This window comes from Cyprinus carpio, unplaced genomic scaffold (assembly GCF_018340385.1).
Source record: "Cyprinus carpio isolate SPL01 unplaced genomic scaffold, ASM1834038v1 S000001071, whole genome shotgun sequence".
Lineage (NCBI taxonomy): Eukaryota > Metazoa > Chordata > Actinopteri > Cypriniformes > Cyprinidae > Cyprinus > Cyprinus carpio.
This window is the reverse complement of record NW_024873792.1, coordinates 1-19,280: the sequence shown is the minus strand read 5'-3', so window position 1 is coordinate 19,280 and position 19,280 is coordinate 1. Positions and strand designations below refer to the sequence as shown.

Genomic DNA, 19,280 nt, shown 5'->3' with positions numbered 1-19,280 from the left:
TTATAAAAAAAAAAATAAAAAAAAGAAAACCACTACGAAGGAAAGCTTTATGAAGAATCTCCACTCAATCTCCACTCCCTGTTTAGTCTTCTTATTCTGAAAGGATATTTTGGCAGGAGCCAAAGGCTGGATGGAAATCAGTTGGAGCGCATTAACGTCTGAGAAACAGTCAGGAATGGTTTATGTTGACGTCTTTGTGTTAAAACTGTCATTCGCACCAGCTGGCAGATGGACCACCAACAGTAGGACTGAAGATCCCTTGGCTTTGAGTGTGTTGAATGTGCAAAATCAATGCCCAACAGATGTACTGTTACGCAAATCCCCGCTAGAACACCGTGTACTCTGTCACAGTAACTCAAATAATCACATTCTGTTGGCTAGGAAAGCAAAGACTAGCGTAGATCGCTGTGATTTATGTGATTAGCATGCACATTAAGTACTATACTGTTGAGGATGTTATTACTTTATTATTATTAAGATTTTATTTTTTTTTTTTTTTTTTTTACATCAGTAAGTGCCTGTGTATTTTATTCCCTCACAGGCAGTTATTTTAATATTATATATATATACTTTTTATTTTTATATTTTAAGTTTTAATTTTAATTTTAGTTTTCAGACACCTTCAACATTTCACACATTATCACAGTTTATTCGCTATAGTTTAGAAAATAGCAGTAAAATATGACAAGAACTCAGACGTTTAAACCTGTGTCGAGAGGGTAAAATTCATCTTGATAATATCAGATTATCAAATCTTAAGCAAATCATGGTCAGGTCAAAGTGTGTGAATAATTTCTGTTCCCAAATATTACTGGTAGTCCACTGTATGAAGAATTTTTTGGGTATAATGTGTCACAGTTTACTTTATTTTGCTATCCTCACTCACATAAATGAACTATAGTGTCCTGCACCCACTAGTAAAAAAATACACAAACAGTCACTAAAGTAATGTATTTCCTGCAGGTAAGCCCACGTGTCGCTGTGCTCTGGGTTTCACCGGGCCTCTGTGTGAGAAGCGTGTTTGTGACGGTTACTGTCTGAATGGAGGCACATGTGACGTGACCCTGGGGAACCAACCCGAGTGCCACTGTCTGGCAGAATACACCGAAGAACGCTGTCTCAACATGTGAGTAGTACCAGCCTGTTTCATGAGAAACTTTTTTATCCATTTTTTTTTTTTATTTTTGCGTTCATTAGTTTAGTTTTTAACACCTTACTGTAGTTTACTACTTTGGCAATATTATCAGCATCATAGGCCTGTTCAGTAGGCTGCTATCTAGGGTTGCCAACTTCAGAAAATGCAAATATGGGACAATCGCCTTGGGAGTGGGGGGATGTGTTGCGGGTTTGGTGATTGTTGGTTTCCCTTACTGATCACATCTCTTGAGCAGCAGGATGTTGAACACATGAAAAATAATCACGTTGTTTGTATTCACCAAAACTGATTTACTGAAGTCAAAACACAGATAGAATTGGCGTTAGTGTGAGCAGCACTTGCTGTGAGGCGGGAGCGACCAGCCGGTAGAGGATTCCGCCGCCTTCCTCAAACAGTTATGTTCACGATTTCTAAATTAACGTATACTGCATGAGGGAGTCAAAAAACGGAACAATGACAGTACATTCACAATTCACAAGCAATCACTCACTTCTTATGCATTCATCAGTTAGAAAAGCATACAATTCAAAAAAAAGCATAGCAGTCAAAAAACGGGACAAGGGAGGTCACGTACGGGACGAATCAAATATTGTATTAGCCGGGACATTCTATAATTTGGGCCAAATTGAGAATATGGCATGTCCCGACTAATACGGGATGGTTGGCAACCCTACTGCGATCACACTGTTGGAATCAATTGCGAGTAGCACTATTTCAACACTTAAAGCACTTGAAATTATTCAGTTAATGTGAAAAGGAGGTAAGATATGAATATGGCATACATGGCTTCAGATCAGTCATCATAATTGTCTTTCTTTCTATCTGTTGACAGATATTTGTCACCATTATTGCGTGAACTCCAAAGGTTGCACACTGTCCGGCTCGGGACATGTTGAGTGCGTGTGTCCCACTCGCTACGAGGGGCCAAAATGCGAGACGGACCGATGTCTTCGCTGCCGAGGGGCCCCGTGTATCGTAGACGAAGAGACTGGAGATGTCGCCTGCAAGTGTGTATTCATTACAGTCAGTGGTCGAATTGTAAAAAAAATTCAGGGGGGATGGTGTCCTGTTGCTAATTGTACATATTGATTACAAAATTTGTGAAATTTTTAAAAAAGTTTTTATTTAATCAAAAATTAGCCTTATTAAATGAACTATTATTTATAAGTTTTTTCCTTCTGGTGCCTGAAATGGAGGAATTTTGGTCAATATTTTGCTAAATGTGTTTTTGTGCTGGTAGTGCTGACCCCTGACTGGTTTACGGCTGTCGTAGGATACAATAATGATAACAATAAAAACCGCCAGTAGGTGGCAGCAAGATCCATGTTTTCATAAATTATTTATGAATCATTTGAATCAAACGATTCGTTTAAAAACAGCTGATTCAATTGAAGAAAACGAACAAAGTGAGTCAATCTGAAGGATGTTGAATCACTGGCTCACTTGAATAATGTTTCAAAATTTCTGCAATTACATTCAAGCAACGAAACACTGTGTTGCTATGCAGTGTTGTATAAAATTAATAGCACATTTGTGCTTGCGCACATGTGCTGATGTTCAGAAAAGTACATTGCTTGTGTAATGAATATAAAAATGTAAAAAACCATACATGGTATTTTTTTTCTTTCATTGCTTGAATTATAAGGGCATTATAACTGTATTCTAACAGGCTTCATCGCACAGTGAATGCTTTTGGACTCTCACACATACAGCACAATAACATAATGTCAGGGAATGTCTTTAAATTATGATCCTCAGGAAAACATCAGACACTTGGCAGTTTTTTTTTTTTTTTTTGGTCTTTGTTTAATAAATAACTTCAAAAGTTGCGCTTGAAACATTTTGAGCGAACATTTACGAAAACTTGCTTCCACTTGTAAACAGCTTGTTACAGTAATTTTACCGAGTTCTGATTGGCCAATCGCCGCTATTTAATTTGTGAACTATCATAAGTAGAGAATTTTAATATTTCATTTGCAGATCAGAAGATGGGTTCACTGTAGTCATAAAGGGATAGACATGGTCAGCAACAATACTCAGGTAGACTGTGGAGTTTAAACGTTGCTCAATTGGTAATAAAGGGCCCAAAGTGTGCCAAGAAAATATCCCCCACACCATTACACCACCACCATCAGGATGGTCAAATTCTGACCCTACCATCTGAATGTCGGAGCAGAAATCGAGACTCATCAGACCAGAATATTTGTACATGTTCTATTATTTAATATATATGTGTGTGTGTGTGTGTGTGTGTGTGTGTGTGTGTGTTTGTGTGTGTGTGTGTGTGCGTGCATACATACTAAATTTTTAGAATAATTCATATTCTTTGCTTTAAGACTCAGTATCAAGATTAAACTAAATTTAGATAAAATTTCATTGTTGTTGTTGTTCACGTGTGTGTTCACAGCTGTACAAACGGCAGAATCGCAGCCAGCTGTCAGCTGTGTGACGGATACTGTTATAACGGCGGAACCTGCCACCTCGACTCCGAGGACGGGCCTGCCGTTCTGTCAGTGAGTAATTTCTTAATAAGCTTTCTACAGCAACACAATTGCCTGCCGTTATTTAGATTCATTTATTTTAAATTGCTCCCTCAACCAACCAAATAAAAATTATTTATTTCACGCCCGACTTGACTAGGAAGAATGAATTTTAAATAAAAACAAAAAAGAGAAAGTAATATATTAAAACAGAAGAGTGAATTATCATAGCAGGGGGTCCATAATCTGCCACTTATATCGACCTCTATATTTGTATGTTAGAGAGAGGCAGAGAAACCAATGAGAGACACCAGAACAAAAAAGAAAAAAACACAAAAAAAAAAAAAAAAAAAACAAAAATAAAACAAAAATTGCCATTCCTGTTTTAGGGACAGTTCTTGAGAGAAAAAGATTGTAAAAGTAAAGAAAATAAAAAGTGCTTCTGTTTTATAGTTGATTTATATAACTGAAGAAAAACATCCCTTAAAGGGACAGTACACCCCAAAAATGTAATTTTCATTCCATCCAAATCTCATTGCACACCTTTATGCAACATTTCTACTGCAGAAAACAGTAGATATATATATATTTTAACAAGAAATTAATTTACTGTTTTCCAGAAAATTGCAATGAACAGGAAGTGAAGCTTTGTAGCTTCAATTAAGAATGCGGACACATACAACTGTTGTAAAAATGTAATTTAAGTCATTAATCGCTGTGAGTCACTCAGATTTGTGAATGAATCATTCAGATGGGATTGCGAACTGAATCAACTGATTCACTGACAAAATCGGACTCTCTGATTGACGAGATCTTAAAGAATGATGTATTCATGAATCAGACTTGGCTACTTTTCTCAAGAACACACCAAGGCGAGCTCATGAATGGCTAGCCAATCACAGCAGAGCTCATTTACATATAGTCTTAAAGGTACAGTAGCAAAAAAGCCTGTTTCATTTAAAAGCGTGGAGAAAGGTTGGAAAATGGTCACAACAAACTAAAGTACAACGTTTTTGGTGCAAGAAACCTTGACACTGAATTGAATGTTAAATATATAGTTTTTAGTGTCACTGAATGGAATTGCGCATTTAATAAAAGCTTTAAAGCAAGTGAGAGAAACCGACCTCAATGAAATGGACGGAGAGTGAAACTGTTATTGCGCTAATAGCGGCAGCTCATTTGAATCCTTTTTACATAAAATTAGATTTTTTCTTTTTTTGTCCTTTGAAGAAAAAAAAATCCATAAGTGAAGAAAGAAATTGATAGATGGGCGGCAGAAAGCGACAAAGCTTTTGAACCATTGTACAGCTACTGAATGCGGCAATGGACGTACTCCGTCTTTCAGCTGGAATGATTTGAGATTTGTCTGGCTGCCGTGAATCCCTCAGTGAAGGAGCTTTTACTTTCCTCTTCAACACATAATAAACCCTACCAGACTAATATATTTTTTTTTTATCTGCCTACATTTTTCTTGTTTGCCGAAGGCATTTTATCTGGAGAAACAGGATATGGTGCTCCCTCTAAAACATTTGGAGGAGAAAATAAGAGTATAAATCATTTTTTTCTGAAGTAAATCAGCCTGAATGGATTTAACTAGTGGAAATGAATGGGATGGCAAACATCAGTCCTTCCAAGATGAATAAGTATTCATAAAAGTATGAATCACCCTTTTAATGTCAGGCCAAGCAAAGTCAGAAGTCTCTCAAAGTCTCTTCCCTTACGTGTTCTGGACACAAATCCTTTATTGGCTTTAACCAGGACACCTGGTCTTCGTTTCCACTTCTTTTTCCCATTTCTCATCACCATTGATGGTCTGATAAAGCCATTGTGCCCTTCAGGGGTGAATCAATTTGCATTCAAATGATTCAATCTTGTGTTTTTCTTTGGCTGCTGAAGGTGAAGGGTTGATAATGATGGTGGCCAGACATTACCTGGAAAAATGAGTGCGTCCTGCTCATATAGACCTGCTTGATTTCAAATCACCCCATCAAAGACTCTTTTCTTTTTCTTTTTTTTTTGTCTTTTGTTTGTCCGTCCTCTATTTCATTATCTTTCTCGAACAGTGTTTCATTAGAGCTTGTTTTAGTGGGTCTAAGTAGATGAAGGCGGCTGGAGATACTGATAGAGTTTTGTATTAAATTCGAATAAAGGACTTGTGTGTCCTGCAAGTTTTCGGTTTGCATTAATCGAAAAGTAGTCTTTCATTTGGATCATATCATTCCTAGAAGACGTGCTTTAAAGTTCAGATCTGCAGATTTGCGTTGTGTTGTGTGCAGATGGCCCAGAGTAGCTGATTTGTTTTATATAGCAGTATGATAGCTAATAATTGATATTATGATGATCAACAATTTTTTTGAGATTTTTTGCAATTCGACTTTCTCCCCAAATTCTTGTTACTGCAATGCATCAGAGCATACACATACACTAAGGTTTTATTTTATTATTATTTTTTTTTTTAAACTCCCATTGTTGTCAGTGGTGATTGACATCAGTGTGAAACCAAAACTTTCAATTTATATTAAAATGCCTTATGGTAATGGGAATGAGACTATTTATTTATTTTATGTTTTTATTTACTGAGATGATTTATTTATTTATATGATTTCTTTATCTGTTAATTTATTGTGCATTATGGTAATTGTATATATATATATATATATATATATATATATATATATATATATATATATATATATATATATAATTATATAATTTTTTTTTTTTTTTTTTTTTTGAAGAATTAGATAATATTTTATATTCATTTATTTATTTTACATTGCAGAGCTAATGCTTTCCACCAATAAAATGAGATTTATTTTTATTTTGTTTACTCAATCCGATTTTTTTGCAATGTAATGCAAATAAATTATGTATTTTATTTTATTGTTTGTTTTTTACTTAGCATTACAGCAATAAGAATTAAATAGTTTTTCATTATGGTAATGATATTTATTTATTTACTTGGTATTACGTAATGCGAATGAGAATTTTTTTTGTTTATTTATTTATTTATTTATTTATTTTGCATTATAAGAAGAAGAATTAGATTATTTATTTTATTTGTTTGTTTATTGTAATGAGTCTATCTATCTATCTATCTATCTATCTATCTGTCTGTCTGTCTGTCTCTATCTATCATTATGGTCATGAAAATAAGTTTTTTTTTTTTGCATTATTTATTTATTTATTGTTTTGCGTGTTTGTTTGCTTGTAATGAGAATGCGATTTATTTATTCTGGGTTATGGTTTTGCAAGTTGCAAAGATGATTTTAGTTTTTGCATAAAGATAATTAGATTGATCATTCAATAATTCCTTCATTGTAAGAAGAATGAGATTTAATCTATGTTTAAAAAAAGATTTAAAAATATTCACATCACCCAGAAGGGCATGATAGCCTACAGCTGTTTGCCGTGTGGGTGTGTGTATTTCAGGCCTTCTTTCTCTGTTGTTCTCACGTCTCTCCTTTGGTCTGGTTGCGTTCTCAGTTGCCCGTCCGAGTTTAAAAGCCCGAGGTGTGACGAGAGAGCTAACCCGTGTGATCACTACTGTCAGAACCAGGGCGTTTGTTCCCTCACCGCCTATAACAAACCTCACTGCAAGTAGGTCTTCCTGGTTCATCAAATTTACAAAACATTCCAGAACATTCCCACAATCCCATCCGCCGTGGTCAGCATGCGTCTGGCCTGTTCGTGGAATGAACACGCACAAACATCACAAACCAACTCGCACAGCTTCCAAGAACACGTTTCACATTTCGCATTGCACTCCGCTTTTCCGGACACGCGCCACTATTTCTTCGCACCATGCTGTAGGTGTGCGTTTGTTTCATTTGTATGCTTGCCAAGACTGGAATTTTTTAATATGTGTTAGTGGTTATAGTTCTGCATATGCTGAGGACGATGTGACTTTGATTGCTCTTCTAGTATCCATTATTTATCATCTTCTTTTGTTGCAATATTCATAATTCGTTGTCTTTCCATTTTGCTGCCCTTTTGTTTTTCATATTTGACATGCATTTTTCTGCCTTTTTTTCTCTTTGTTTATGTTTAAACTTGCAGGGCACTTTTCATGAATATGGTACACTGGTGTGCCAAGGTTTTTTTTTTTTCTGCATAAATAAGTAAATACACAAGGAATGACTATTTAAGTATTTATATATTTTTTGTTTGTTTGTTTTGAATATATATATATACAGTATATATATATATATATATATATATATATATATATATATATATATATATATATTATATATATATATATATATATACCTAATCATTTTAAGAAAATAAATGAAACAATTAAAAGAATAAAATAAATTTAATCCTATTTCGTACCCTATCCGTGGAAAGTTCCTCAGACATTTCCAAGTATTTAGTTTTATCTAGCAGAATCTTATCTAGTGGGATATATTTCCACCTCAGTGTTTTTCTTCTGGATGTTCTATCACCATCTGCAGACAGCAGTGCATCCCACCTGCAGGAAACAGAATCCCTGTCCACAGGAAGTTTGATTAAATATTGTTTTCGACCAGTTTCATTCACGCCACCATCTCTCACAAGTGCATAATCTCTTACATCAGTGAATTTCTTGCTGTGGACGCATGCCGTTTGGATCCAGGAGGCCCCTTGTCACACAAACACACACTTTGCATGTGTCTAAAGTAAGAGTAATGCATCCCTTGGGCTGGGTTTTATATTGTACCTCCTCCTGTGATTTATCCTGCGTTTATTATTAACATTTGTTTCCATGCTTGTCAAAACAAAACAAAAAAATCAATAAAACAAATGATACCTTAATAATGAATAAAGGAAACCTAATTATTGAGGTAAATATGGTAAATTAGATCTGATATTATTTTAGATAAATTTAATCATATGCTGATTTCAAGAAGTCAATGCATTGTAAATTTCACCGGCTGTGATATTTGTTTCTGCTTCTCTGTTCACAGGTGTTCTGCAAACTGGTCAGGAACACAGTGCGAAAGACCTGCATCCAAAACCAACCGTTCAGAAAATGTCAGCGGGAGTGAGTGTCACAAACACACACACATACACATGTTTTCCAAAAACTTTCCAATCACAATTGATTTTAATGGAGTTTGGTGTTAGCACTTGTTGCTAATAGCATAAAAGTACAAAAAAAATATGTAATGCACATAAATGATGGGTAAAAAGTTATGTTTTTAATTATATCATTCTCATTATTGAATTATTTTATTTTAACACTTCCCTAGTTCACCATTTTGTATGGTCATTGTAATGCATTCTGGGATTTCCAGCAGGATAATTGTAATTCTGTGTTAGAATTTAGCCAAAATCTCAAAAGTGGTATAATTCTGTAATTTTACGTCAGTTAGGAGAGAAAATACTCTACTCTTCCCTTCTGTCCGAGTTGAGTAGAGACAAACTTTCCCCTAGTCGTCAGTCAAGCGGTTCCAGGAAGTTAATTCGTTTAATTTTTGCAGAGAAGCATTTACATTTTAGCCGTGTTAGCTAAGAGAGGTTAGCAGTTAGCGTCACGGGTGTGAAAATTTTTGAATTTAAAGATCCTGGTAAATTGTACTTATTTTGTCTTCTGGAAAAATGTCCGTATCTTCTGTAGCATCTGAAGGGCAATACTCAATTTAAAAATGAGTAATCTTCATTCAGTTCAAAAGTTTTCACTTTATGTAAATACAGTGTAATTGAAACTCTTTAAAGTGCACATAACTTATTTATTTTTTCTGTTCTTATTTTTTATTTATTTATTTTATTATTATTTTTTTTTTTCAGGAAGTATTGCCATAATAGTGCCTCTAGTTCTTCTTGTATGCATTATCACCGCTGTTGCAGTGGGACTCCTTATTTGCAAAAGATGTCGAAGGTAAATATATACAAATAAATAATTAGCTGTATTAGATGTCTAATCAGAACATTACACATCTGATTTATTGATATTGCTGTAGAAAATCTTGTAAACCCACTGTGCTTCAGCATTTAGCTTGTGTGCTAAATGTCTCTGTAAAAAACTAAACAAAGATAATGTACGTTACCCCTTCACAGAGGTAAACAGGTTCAGCGGCAGCCTATGGCCAATGGTGGCTTGAACGTGGAGATCGGGAATCCGTCCTATAACATGTATGAAGTTGATCATGACAATCACGTAGACGTGGGAAGCTTTCTTCACCCCAGCTTCACCCTTGACCCTCATAAGGTACTAAATGAGTAGGAATTGTAAGTTCTGAACATCACTTTCTGGATTTAACAGCATTTCTATATTGATGGAATTTCTTATTTTTACTTATTTTCTTTTTCCTTTCATAAATTCATTCTGCTGGTGTTTCATGAACAAAGTCTATTAAAAACAAATGACCTGCTGACAAATAGTCCAATGTGACTAAGCAACAGAAAATGTAAAATGTTGCCTTAAACTTTTTTTTTTAGTTTAGGTTTTAGTTTCTTAATTTAGTTTTAGTAACAATAATGAAATGAATTTTTCCACATTCAAACAGTTCAAATAATAAAGCATAACAAATCATGACTGTACAATATGTCAGATTCATTATCCAAAGTTTTGCTGAAAAGTTCCATAAGATGTGAAAAGGTCTGTTTCTATGTGTCTAAATAAGTTTTGCTTGGTTTAGTAAAACAGAGTATTTCCTTTGTTCTTTTTATTTAGCCAAAGTCCCACAAGGACATTTAGGGTGCTTTCACACTTGGTTCGCTTGCCTGGTCCGAACCGGAGTTCGATTGCTCCCCCTCCCCCTGCCCCCTCTGGACTGTGTTCATATTATTTTATTTGGGCCCGAACCACGGTTCATTTGCATCATCAAGCCAGCAGGTGTTTACCCCATTGCTTAGTAACGACGGCGCAAGAGAAGGCGGCAAATGCATAACATTGCTCTCTGCACTTTTATATATTTATGATTTTGAACCGTTCGTTTTGTTTACAAAGCTTCAGTACATAACGACACTTGCGTTTGTCTTACGAATGTACTGCAAATGCTCTAAAGAACGCTGAAGGCGAACAGAAATGAGATATACAGCTCTCTGCTTGCAGCACGTCAGTAATGCTCGTCAGGAAAGTGTGGGAAACACACACACACAAACACACATTTTCATCAAATAATGCGTCATTAATAGCAGTTCACTTCCGGGATTTGGTACGATTGCATTCACATCATCAGCGAACCGTATCAGAGTTCACATGAACCATACCCCAGACCACCATTTTTAAGCGGACTCAGGTACGGTTCGCGGGTGCGCACCCGAGTTCGGAAGACAGCGTTCACATCATCCAAACGAACCAAACTCTGACGTCAATCGAACCCAGGTGCGCACCAAAAATGCTAGTGTGAAAGCACCCTTTGTCTTTATGGGACCGATTTCTTTACCTCACCTCAAATCAATTGAATTCGCAGAACTAAAAGAGTAGCAATTTTAGTTTTAAACTCTTGCTTTATATGTAATTTGGGTTCAAACTAGAATTCCCCAAATTATTTAGTCAAATTTATGATTTTAATCTGCAAGTTTGTTTATATATACAATGTTTTAAACGGTTATCAGTTAAATGCTGTTGTTTTTCAGGGCTGGTGTGTGAAGTCAAGCGACCCTCGCAATTTGCCCCCTGCTCGCCCACTGACTGCACACACTTTACCCATCCAGAACCTTCCAAAGGAGCTCATTCCGGGACAGGTGGATTCCAGAACTCATTAAAAAGAAGCATTTTATGTTCATTAAGAAAGTATAAACCAAACTATAACATCATTGTACGTTTCCAGGCCATGAAATATTCAAACCCCATCTACTCAAAGATGACGTACCATGACAGACGGCAATGTCGAAAGCCAGTCATCAACCTCGACATGAGGACGCGATTTACTCCCAAAGAGGCTGGAAAAGACGACGATTCGAGAAACGGCGGCGTAACCTAGCTTTCTACAACCTGCTTCGTTTTTATAAAGAGCTGGTATAACAATATATGAAAAAATAAACTTTTCCAGTCAGGTTTAAATCATCTCACCTTGTGTTCCCACATAAATGTGCCAGTTTTCGTTTTAAACAGTTGCTTTCTGTTGCAACCAAAATGTCTTTTTATAAATGACAAATGCAGTGTTTTTCTTTGCTTTGTGACTTTGTAAATGCACTACACGAACATGAAAAAAATGAAACGGACAAAGCTGCTCAATCTCAAAAGGCTTTATAAACATTTAAAGACAATTTATATAGGTTCATTTACCTACACACTATGTGTATGTTTCCTGTTGGTGAAACAATCGCCAAATGCCTAGATATTCCCAAGTTGCCTCTTACATTTATCAGTATTAGAAAAAAGAGACACTTATTTAAATAAATGCATCATATGCTCATCACAGATTTTATTTTTGATATCTCACCGATGTTTCTTGCATATGTTTATCTTTAAGTTGACCGGTGTTTCCAGGCGCTTTAAATATGCAGTCAAAACCAAAAGTGAAAACAACCCACCACGATGGTTTTGCAACTGTACAACTTGAAACCATGTTATTTAATTTTCATATCGCAAAATGTCTTTCAGCACTTAAAATGACTGAAAACTAATTTTGTCACATAGCCTCACTTTAACTCACTGGTTGTGAAATGACACGCGCGAGACTCTTGTAATGACATGTTTGATGAAAAAAAAAAACAAAAAAAAAAAAAACAACACTTTCTCTGTGCAAATGTACACAACTAGAGGACAAGGAAAAAAGTTTTATAATTTTATAGTTGATTTGTACGTCCGGTTTGCTTGTATTTTCTGGAAATGTATTAAATGTAGAACTTTTATACAAAATGATGTACACAGATTACTGGTCCGTCTTCACTTTGGGTTGAAGTGTTTTTAATTACAATATAAACTAGCTTGATATTGCACTGTGCAATCGTACAGGTTGCTGTTGAATAAGGGGAAATGTAGGACATTTATTATTTAAATACATATAGATACACCTAATGTGATTTTGGACCAAAACCTATAAAATAAAATGGGTTTTCTTGCCATTGTCAATGCGTTAAGTTGTTATTGAAATGTACACTTATTTGCATAGGCTAATTTAAGGACAGTGTTTTTTCATGTTGCGTGTAGAATTATTTCCATTTTCTTTCTTGTTTAACAGGTTTGGTCCACTATAATTTCCATTTCACGAAAAACCTGACTTTGCCTTACAACAGTCACCGTGAATTTTCAAAGTAAGACATGTTCCTGGATCAACATTATTGTCCAAAAATATAGACCTAACTCAATTCCTACCACTAAACCTAACCCTACTCATAATTTATTCCTAAAATCAGTGGGAAATGATAGCTGATTAACAAGGGTGTAGAAGCACCTAACCCTGATTGTAAGCCTAAAACAGATATTTCCTGAAAAGTTATATCTCAATTCTGATTGGCTGATATACAAAACATGGATGTTGATCCAGGCACGTGGTGTACTTGGTGAAATCACACTCTCCGCCTTACAAAAGAAGGTGTACAAGCCTCATCAAAGTGACCACATTACACTGGTGAAGATGTCGTTACCAGAGCAAATGGCGAACAACCTGGAAAAACAGCTCGGAAAAACTCCAAGATTTGGCACGTTGCCATTTACTGTTGTATTGATCGGACTGGAATTGTTAATGGATCGGGAATTTTCGTGCCCATGTACCCCAGGCCTTAACGCAGTACTGATCAGCTTCATCCTTCTTGGACCAGCTCTTCTGGCTTTGACTGTGATGATGTTCATGAGAAGGCCTTGCAGACGAAAATCGAAGAATGTCCCAGAGATTTTTTTATTTACTCTGATTCCGCCTTCATTGTGGATGTTTCTGTTGCTGTTTGAGGGTGAATATGTTGCATGTGGCATGGCACACTGGGAAGGAGATTACATCTTGGATGAAAAGCTCCAGATTAAATGGTGCAAACCCACTGGAACGAATGACACTGAAGTGAAAGGAACAGAACTGCTAGACCTGACTGAAAAAATCACTTTCTACTCGAGGGTGAGTATACTTTTTACACAGTTTATTAAACAGAACCTTCTTTAAAAATGATTTTACAACACTGATGACATGACACATTAGCTGAATTCTACATTTATGACATATCGTTGATAAATATTAGCATACTCAATGTTGCAGACTACTTTGATTTTTATCACTTAGCATTAACAAAACCACTTAAAATCTCTTTAAAGCGATCATATTTACAGTTGTTCTGCGAATTTTCACGTGCTAAATGCAGTCATTTCAATAGGAGTCTATTGGGTGTTTTCACATGAGGGTGAAAGATTACCACACCAAATTTCAGGTTCAGTTGGTACAGGACTTCTGTTATGTTTCATTTAACTCTACACTATTGACAGTGGACTTGTCCATTGCAGAATTTTGCCTAAATTGCCCTAATGTGACTGCACTAATATGCTGCTGTTTTAAACCGAAAAAATAAAATAGAAGTTATATAATTTTAGAAACAATTGCAATTTCTAAAAGAAATACCAGCAATTGCAAGACATTAAAATAATTTTTTAACTTTTGTAGTTTAATGTAATTTGCGCAGTGTAGTCTAATGGCACTAGGTCTAAATGTAAGAAAACAAGACCACAATTCTGCATGCAAATGACACAAGAAAGAGGACCAATAACAGTTCAGTATGCAATGATCACGATGACCAACATTCTGACAATGTAATGCAAGTCTTTGTTACATTTCTTTAAAATTGGCAATTTTATAAAAGCTAAAGTTGAAATTATCTGTAAAACAGTTTGAATGTAGGTTGTACATTAAATCTTATAATTGCAAAAGCATGTGGAGAAAAAAAAGGCATGTTTGAAGAATATTAATACTGTTATTCCGTCTTATCACCATAATAATCTTGTATTATTTGTTATTAGCTTTCAGCTTTAGCTCTACTGTCAGTCCTCTGCATTTCCATCCTGACTGCCATCATTTACAGAGACTGTAAGAACAGAACTTTGGAGAAACTGGATAAACGGGATGAACCAACACAGCAAACATCTCTCAGCAGCTCAGAAGCGGAAGTACAGCATCCATCTGTCTGAATACAACGCTAAAGTTATAAACTGTCATCAATGGAGACTTTCACAAGTTAGACTTTCACAAAGGAACACCTTTCATTTTCTGCTGTGATGCATGTTGTCTTGTTTCTACATAATTATGTATGATTTACTGCCGTTAGGTGCAGAAAACGACTTTTTCTCGTGTGCCCTGTCCCCAGTGCTGCACACTTACTGCAAATGCAAATTGACAATGCATGCCACCTTTCAAATGTAAAAACATTATGGATGTTATTAAGTTTCTACATGTTCATGTTCAATTGTTCACTTATACAGTCATGGTTTGCTTGCATGAAAACACGTTTTAGGTGAAAAAAGACATTTTACACAAGCTAGTAAAGAAAGCAATAAGAATTATGCAGCGCAAATCTATATAATAGTCCCTTCAAACAAGGGATGTCTAAAGTTTTTGTCTGTATATATTTGCATAGTGGCATTTAGCCAAGGTACGTGTCAGATATGCCTGCGCATGAAGCTACACTGTTCAATAGCGACTCATTCATACAGCTGGAAAAAAAACACCCTATCATTGTTAAGCCACAGGGCTGGCAAATCTCACGCAACTGACAATGTTCTCACACTCTCATGCCATATGTCAGTTTTCTCACAGAGTAAAAATGCACCCTCAGTTGAAACTGTAAATAGCCAGGATATTGCTAAACAAGCCTTTCCCGCAGTAGTATTTCTGGTTGCACAGAAAATTCTATTTACAGTGTGTTTGTAGCATTGATGGGGCAGATCTATGAAATTATATTTAGGGTGGCAAAGGGGTGTCATGAAGACTGTGAGGGGTGGCAACACCAAAGCAAACAAGCATTTAATAGTTGAAGTAATTATTTTTTTGAAAATGTTTTACTGGTGTGTATAAAAATTCAACATTTAATGATAAGCATTTCACAGATTTCAATGTACTCTAATTACATAAACTATCCTGTTAGTACTCCATACTTATAGAAATGAACTAATCTATGCATTTATTTCCATTCAAAATGATTGGAAACTGCTAGAAAAAGATAAACTTAAAATATTCCTTATCCTGTGCCTTTCTAGTATGATTACGGATTTAATATTTACAAAGGCTGTTTTATGTACAGTGTGTGTCTGGTTCTGCTTGTAAACACAAAAGCCCAAGACAAAGCTGCCTTTAAAAATTATTGGATACTATATATGAACCAACCTTGTTATTATTAATAATTTTATATGACTGACCCACAAAGATCGTAAGACCCTATGATTCCTAGATAACCTTAAACTTAAAATAAACATATTAAGTAAAGAATAATTGACGACAGACCAATAATTTAATACAAAATAGTGCGCACCCGAGGAGGTGATTCAGCCACAAATCTGATTGGTTGCGATCAGGCGGTGAAGCCACTGGAAGTGTTCGAGTTTGAGTCATCCGTTCGATTTTTATTATGTTAATCTGATGTTTGCTACTGTAATGTAGATGAATGTAACTTTTTAATACGCAGGGGAAATTCCTGACATTAAATTCCTGACATTAAAAAAAATAACCGCTTACATGCTTAGGAGGTTTGCGTTATAAGAATGTACAGGGGATACTTCAGATATAAAAACGCTGACCTGTTAGGTGAGGTTTTCTATGAGAACGTATGAGAATACTAGGGAATACCAATATGGCTTCACTTTTATGACATCATGAGCAATCCAGCTCTCTATCATAGATCAGTGAAACAGACACACACTCGCTCACATGGAAACACGCGTACAGAACTTCTTGTCAGTTTAGCAAGTTAAAAGCTGCCTGACATGTCTCACTAGCGAGGTAATAACAGCACTGTTCTTGAAGCAGATGACACTTTGATGTTGACGGCAAAGACGAACAGATTCATGTAAATACAACAAACTAAAAAAATCTCAAACCCTCTCTCTCTATATCACTAATTATTGCATTAACATTAGTCTTCCATCAATGGCTCAAGCCTTCATTACAAGCTCTAAAATGATGTTTTGGAATTAGCAACAAGGCGTGGGATGAGACATTAATTCAAGAGCTTTTTAAGTACAAAAATCTGATGAATATCTTGAAATACAACATGAATGATGTCTTGAGGTGTGTTACTGTAGCTGTGGTATAAGTGGAATAATTGACACTGGTCAGTTAAATTATTGGAAAATAATGCACACGTTATGCATTATTTTTTAATAATTCAACGGCACGTCATCAATTAATCCTTACATAAACTAATGATAGATTTTGTCTTTAAATGTGTGTTCAATTATAGTTTGTTTCAAATGCATATACTAGCACTTTGAGATAATCATTTCCTGTCACTTGCATAACTTTTATACTTAAGATAAATGATGCACAGGTAATTTTTTTTTTTCAATGGAGACAAAAAGAGCAACAACCAGAGTAAGTAAAAACAATATGGTTTCCAATGCAGAATTTGAGTTTTATTGAGAGGTATTCAGTAAATAATTGCCTAAATATCGTGATATATGTGAATAATATTTTTCTTTCTTTCTTTTTTTTTTCTATTTTTTTCAGGGAAGCAAAGGGAATTATTCCTAGACAGGGGAAAATCAAACGGGTCATCAGGCTTAAGTTGTCGTGTTGTATGATTTAAGATGGATCCTCCAAATTTTATGAATGTGTTAAAATTGCTGTCCAAATCTAATATTAAGTTAGCTGGTCCACTCCTAGCTTTGTTAGTGGGTTTTCAGATATTAATGGATGGACAGTTCTCATGCCCATGCCTTGTTGGGCGGAATACAGCTATATCAGTTTAATCTTTAAATTTTTTTTTTTTGGACTTGTTCTCATTGTTATTGATATAATGCTCCCATTTTTCAAGCTTAGAGCACAGGGCACAAGTGGAACATCTCAAGCAGGGACAGGTGGGGAACTGAGGGAATTGTTACAACAGTTTTTGTGATTGGTCTGGTTCCATTTGTGGTGTGGTTATGTTTAGGGTTAATTGGATGGTGATTATAATGCCGTGGAAGCGGACAGGACTGGAATGGAAAGTATGCCTGTGATAAATGAACTACACCAAGGAAGAAATGAGACTGAACTATATAACTACACACGAATATGGATTACTACAGTATATCAAAGGTAGATATCACAGGATTCTCAGCCCATGCACTTTCTTATACTGTACATGTAACAAGTTTAAGACTGCATGCTATTTTTATTGCTTTACACAAATATTTCCGAATTTCCTGAACATAGCTATAAACCCATATAATGAGTATTGCATGATTCCAGCACAAACACATGCAGAGAGCTTTTTGATTCCCCTGGTTTTCCACATTTAGGTATTATAGAAATGATATGTCTTCAACATAGTTTGAGGTGAAAGAGAAACATTCTGTTCTTCTGACATAAACAGTTAATCCCAACACACTCTTATGGACAATTCATAACTACTTTACATTTTGGTGATTGGTTGGCTAATTTGTCTGAATGACCTTTTCATGTGAGATCAGGGTTTGGTTCACCCACCCCTGTGCTCAAGGTATATTATACTGTACTAATTGTTAATACCTATGCTATTTAAGCAAACCAACCCACAACACAGCATATGAACCAGTTTGTAGCTGGGTGAGTCTAATTGTTACTCCTCTCATTACATCAATATAATATAGCCACCAGTTACATGTTGTTTTGTAATTTTTTTAAGTTTTATGTTCTTAAATGTACTTAATTCATTGGTTGTTTATTGAGTGTTCTCAATTTTATTCCCAGGTTACAGGTATATTCTCTTGGCTTCTGTTGTCTGCATTGGTGTAGCAATTCTTTTTTGTGACTATTGATACTGTAGAAAGTAGAAATTCTACAATAAGTGGGGAGCCGCAAGACTCAGAGGATCCTACATGTGGGGGACAACAAGACCCAACAAATGAGGGACAGCAAGATCTGAAAGTTCCTGCATGTGGGGGAAATCTAGACCCAACAAATACTAGCAAACACGCGAGGACAAGCAAGACCCGAAAGATCCTTCAAAGATATCTGGGAAAGCAAACCCAACAAATCCTACAAAGAGTGGGGCACAGCGATCGACTCAAAAGATCCTACAACAATGGGGGACAGCAGACCCAACAAATCCTTGTACAGTGCGTGGAGGGAACATCTACCAAGGTCACAACAGAAGTCAAACAAGAGAGCCATTACACTGACAGAATGCTAAAACCCCAACAGAGAAAGACCCTTTTATAAAGCAGTAGTTGGCCCTTTGCTATGTTTTCACTTGTTTAAAATGAGAGAAACAAACATCCTATTTGTCAGAGGAAGATAATTAAGACCATGCAATGCACAAAAACACAGACTGCCATTTTGGGGTGAAACTGAGGGGCCTGAGGGATCGCCCCGGACAACACAAGTTGAACAGTCACTGCTCCTAAACACACGTGTGTATTTAGTTCACTGAGTAATCGACTGGTTGTCTTGCATAACCTCGCCCCTGAGAGGTAGTTATTTATTTCTTTGATTTATGGTTTGTTGAGTCCTGCTGGGTTGATTTCATTTCTTTAAATAGGTGAATAGTTGGTTGTTTCTTGCTGCAAACTGTCATTGGCTCTCTTAATAATTAATTTTGCATGTCTTGCGGTTTGT

The 19,280-nt window shown here is 35.7% G+C and overlaps 2 protein-coding genes across 3 annotated transcripts; both read left to right on the top strand.

Moving 5' to 3' along the window:
- The first annotated feature begins 1,880 nt into the window (after positions 1–1,880).
- On the top strand, positions 1,881–11,579 carry LOC109068872 (low-density lipoprotein receptor-related protein 1B-like). 2 transcript variants are annotated; one of them, XM_042754006.1, is made up of 8 exons: positions 1,881–2,163; positions 3,564–3,669; positions 7,123–7,236; positions 8,589–8,665; positions 9,412–9,502; positions 9,682–9,832; positions 11,206–11,313; positions 11,400–11,579. In XM_042754006.1, the coding sequence occupies exons 1-8, from the start codon at positions 2,151–2,153 to the stop codon at positions 11,550–11,552; spliced, it is 813 nt and encodes a 270-aa protein (XP_042609940.1). In that variant the 5' UTR covers positions 1,881–2,150; the 3' UTR covers positions 11,553–11,579. The 2 variants fall into 2 exon arrangements, with proteins under 2 accessions (XP_042609940.1, XP_042609941.1); XM_042754007.1 differs by lacking the exon at positions 7,123–7,236 and having other exon boundaries at positions 1,963–2,163.
- Positions 11,580–11,920: 341 nt separating this feature from the next.
- Positions 11,921–14,745, top strand: si:dkeyp-122a9.2. Its single transcript, XM_019085590.2, has 2 exons — positions 11,921–13,622; positions 14,513–14,745. Exons 1-2 carry the CDS (start codon positions 13,050–13,052, stop codon positions 14,678–14,680), a joined length of 741 nt encoding a protein of 246 aa, XP_018941135.2. The 5' UTR covers positions 11,921–13,049; the 3' UTR covers positions 14,681–14,745.
- Positions 14,746–19,280: the final 4,535 nt, after the last annotated feature.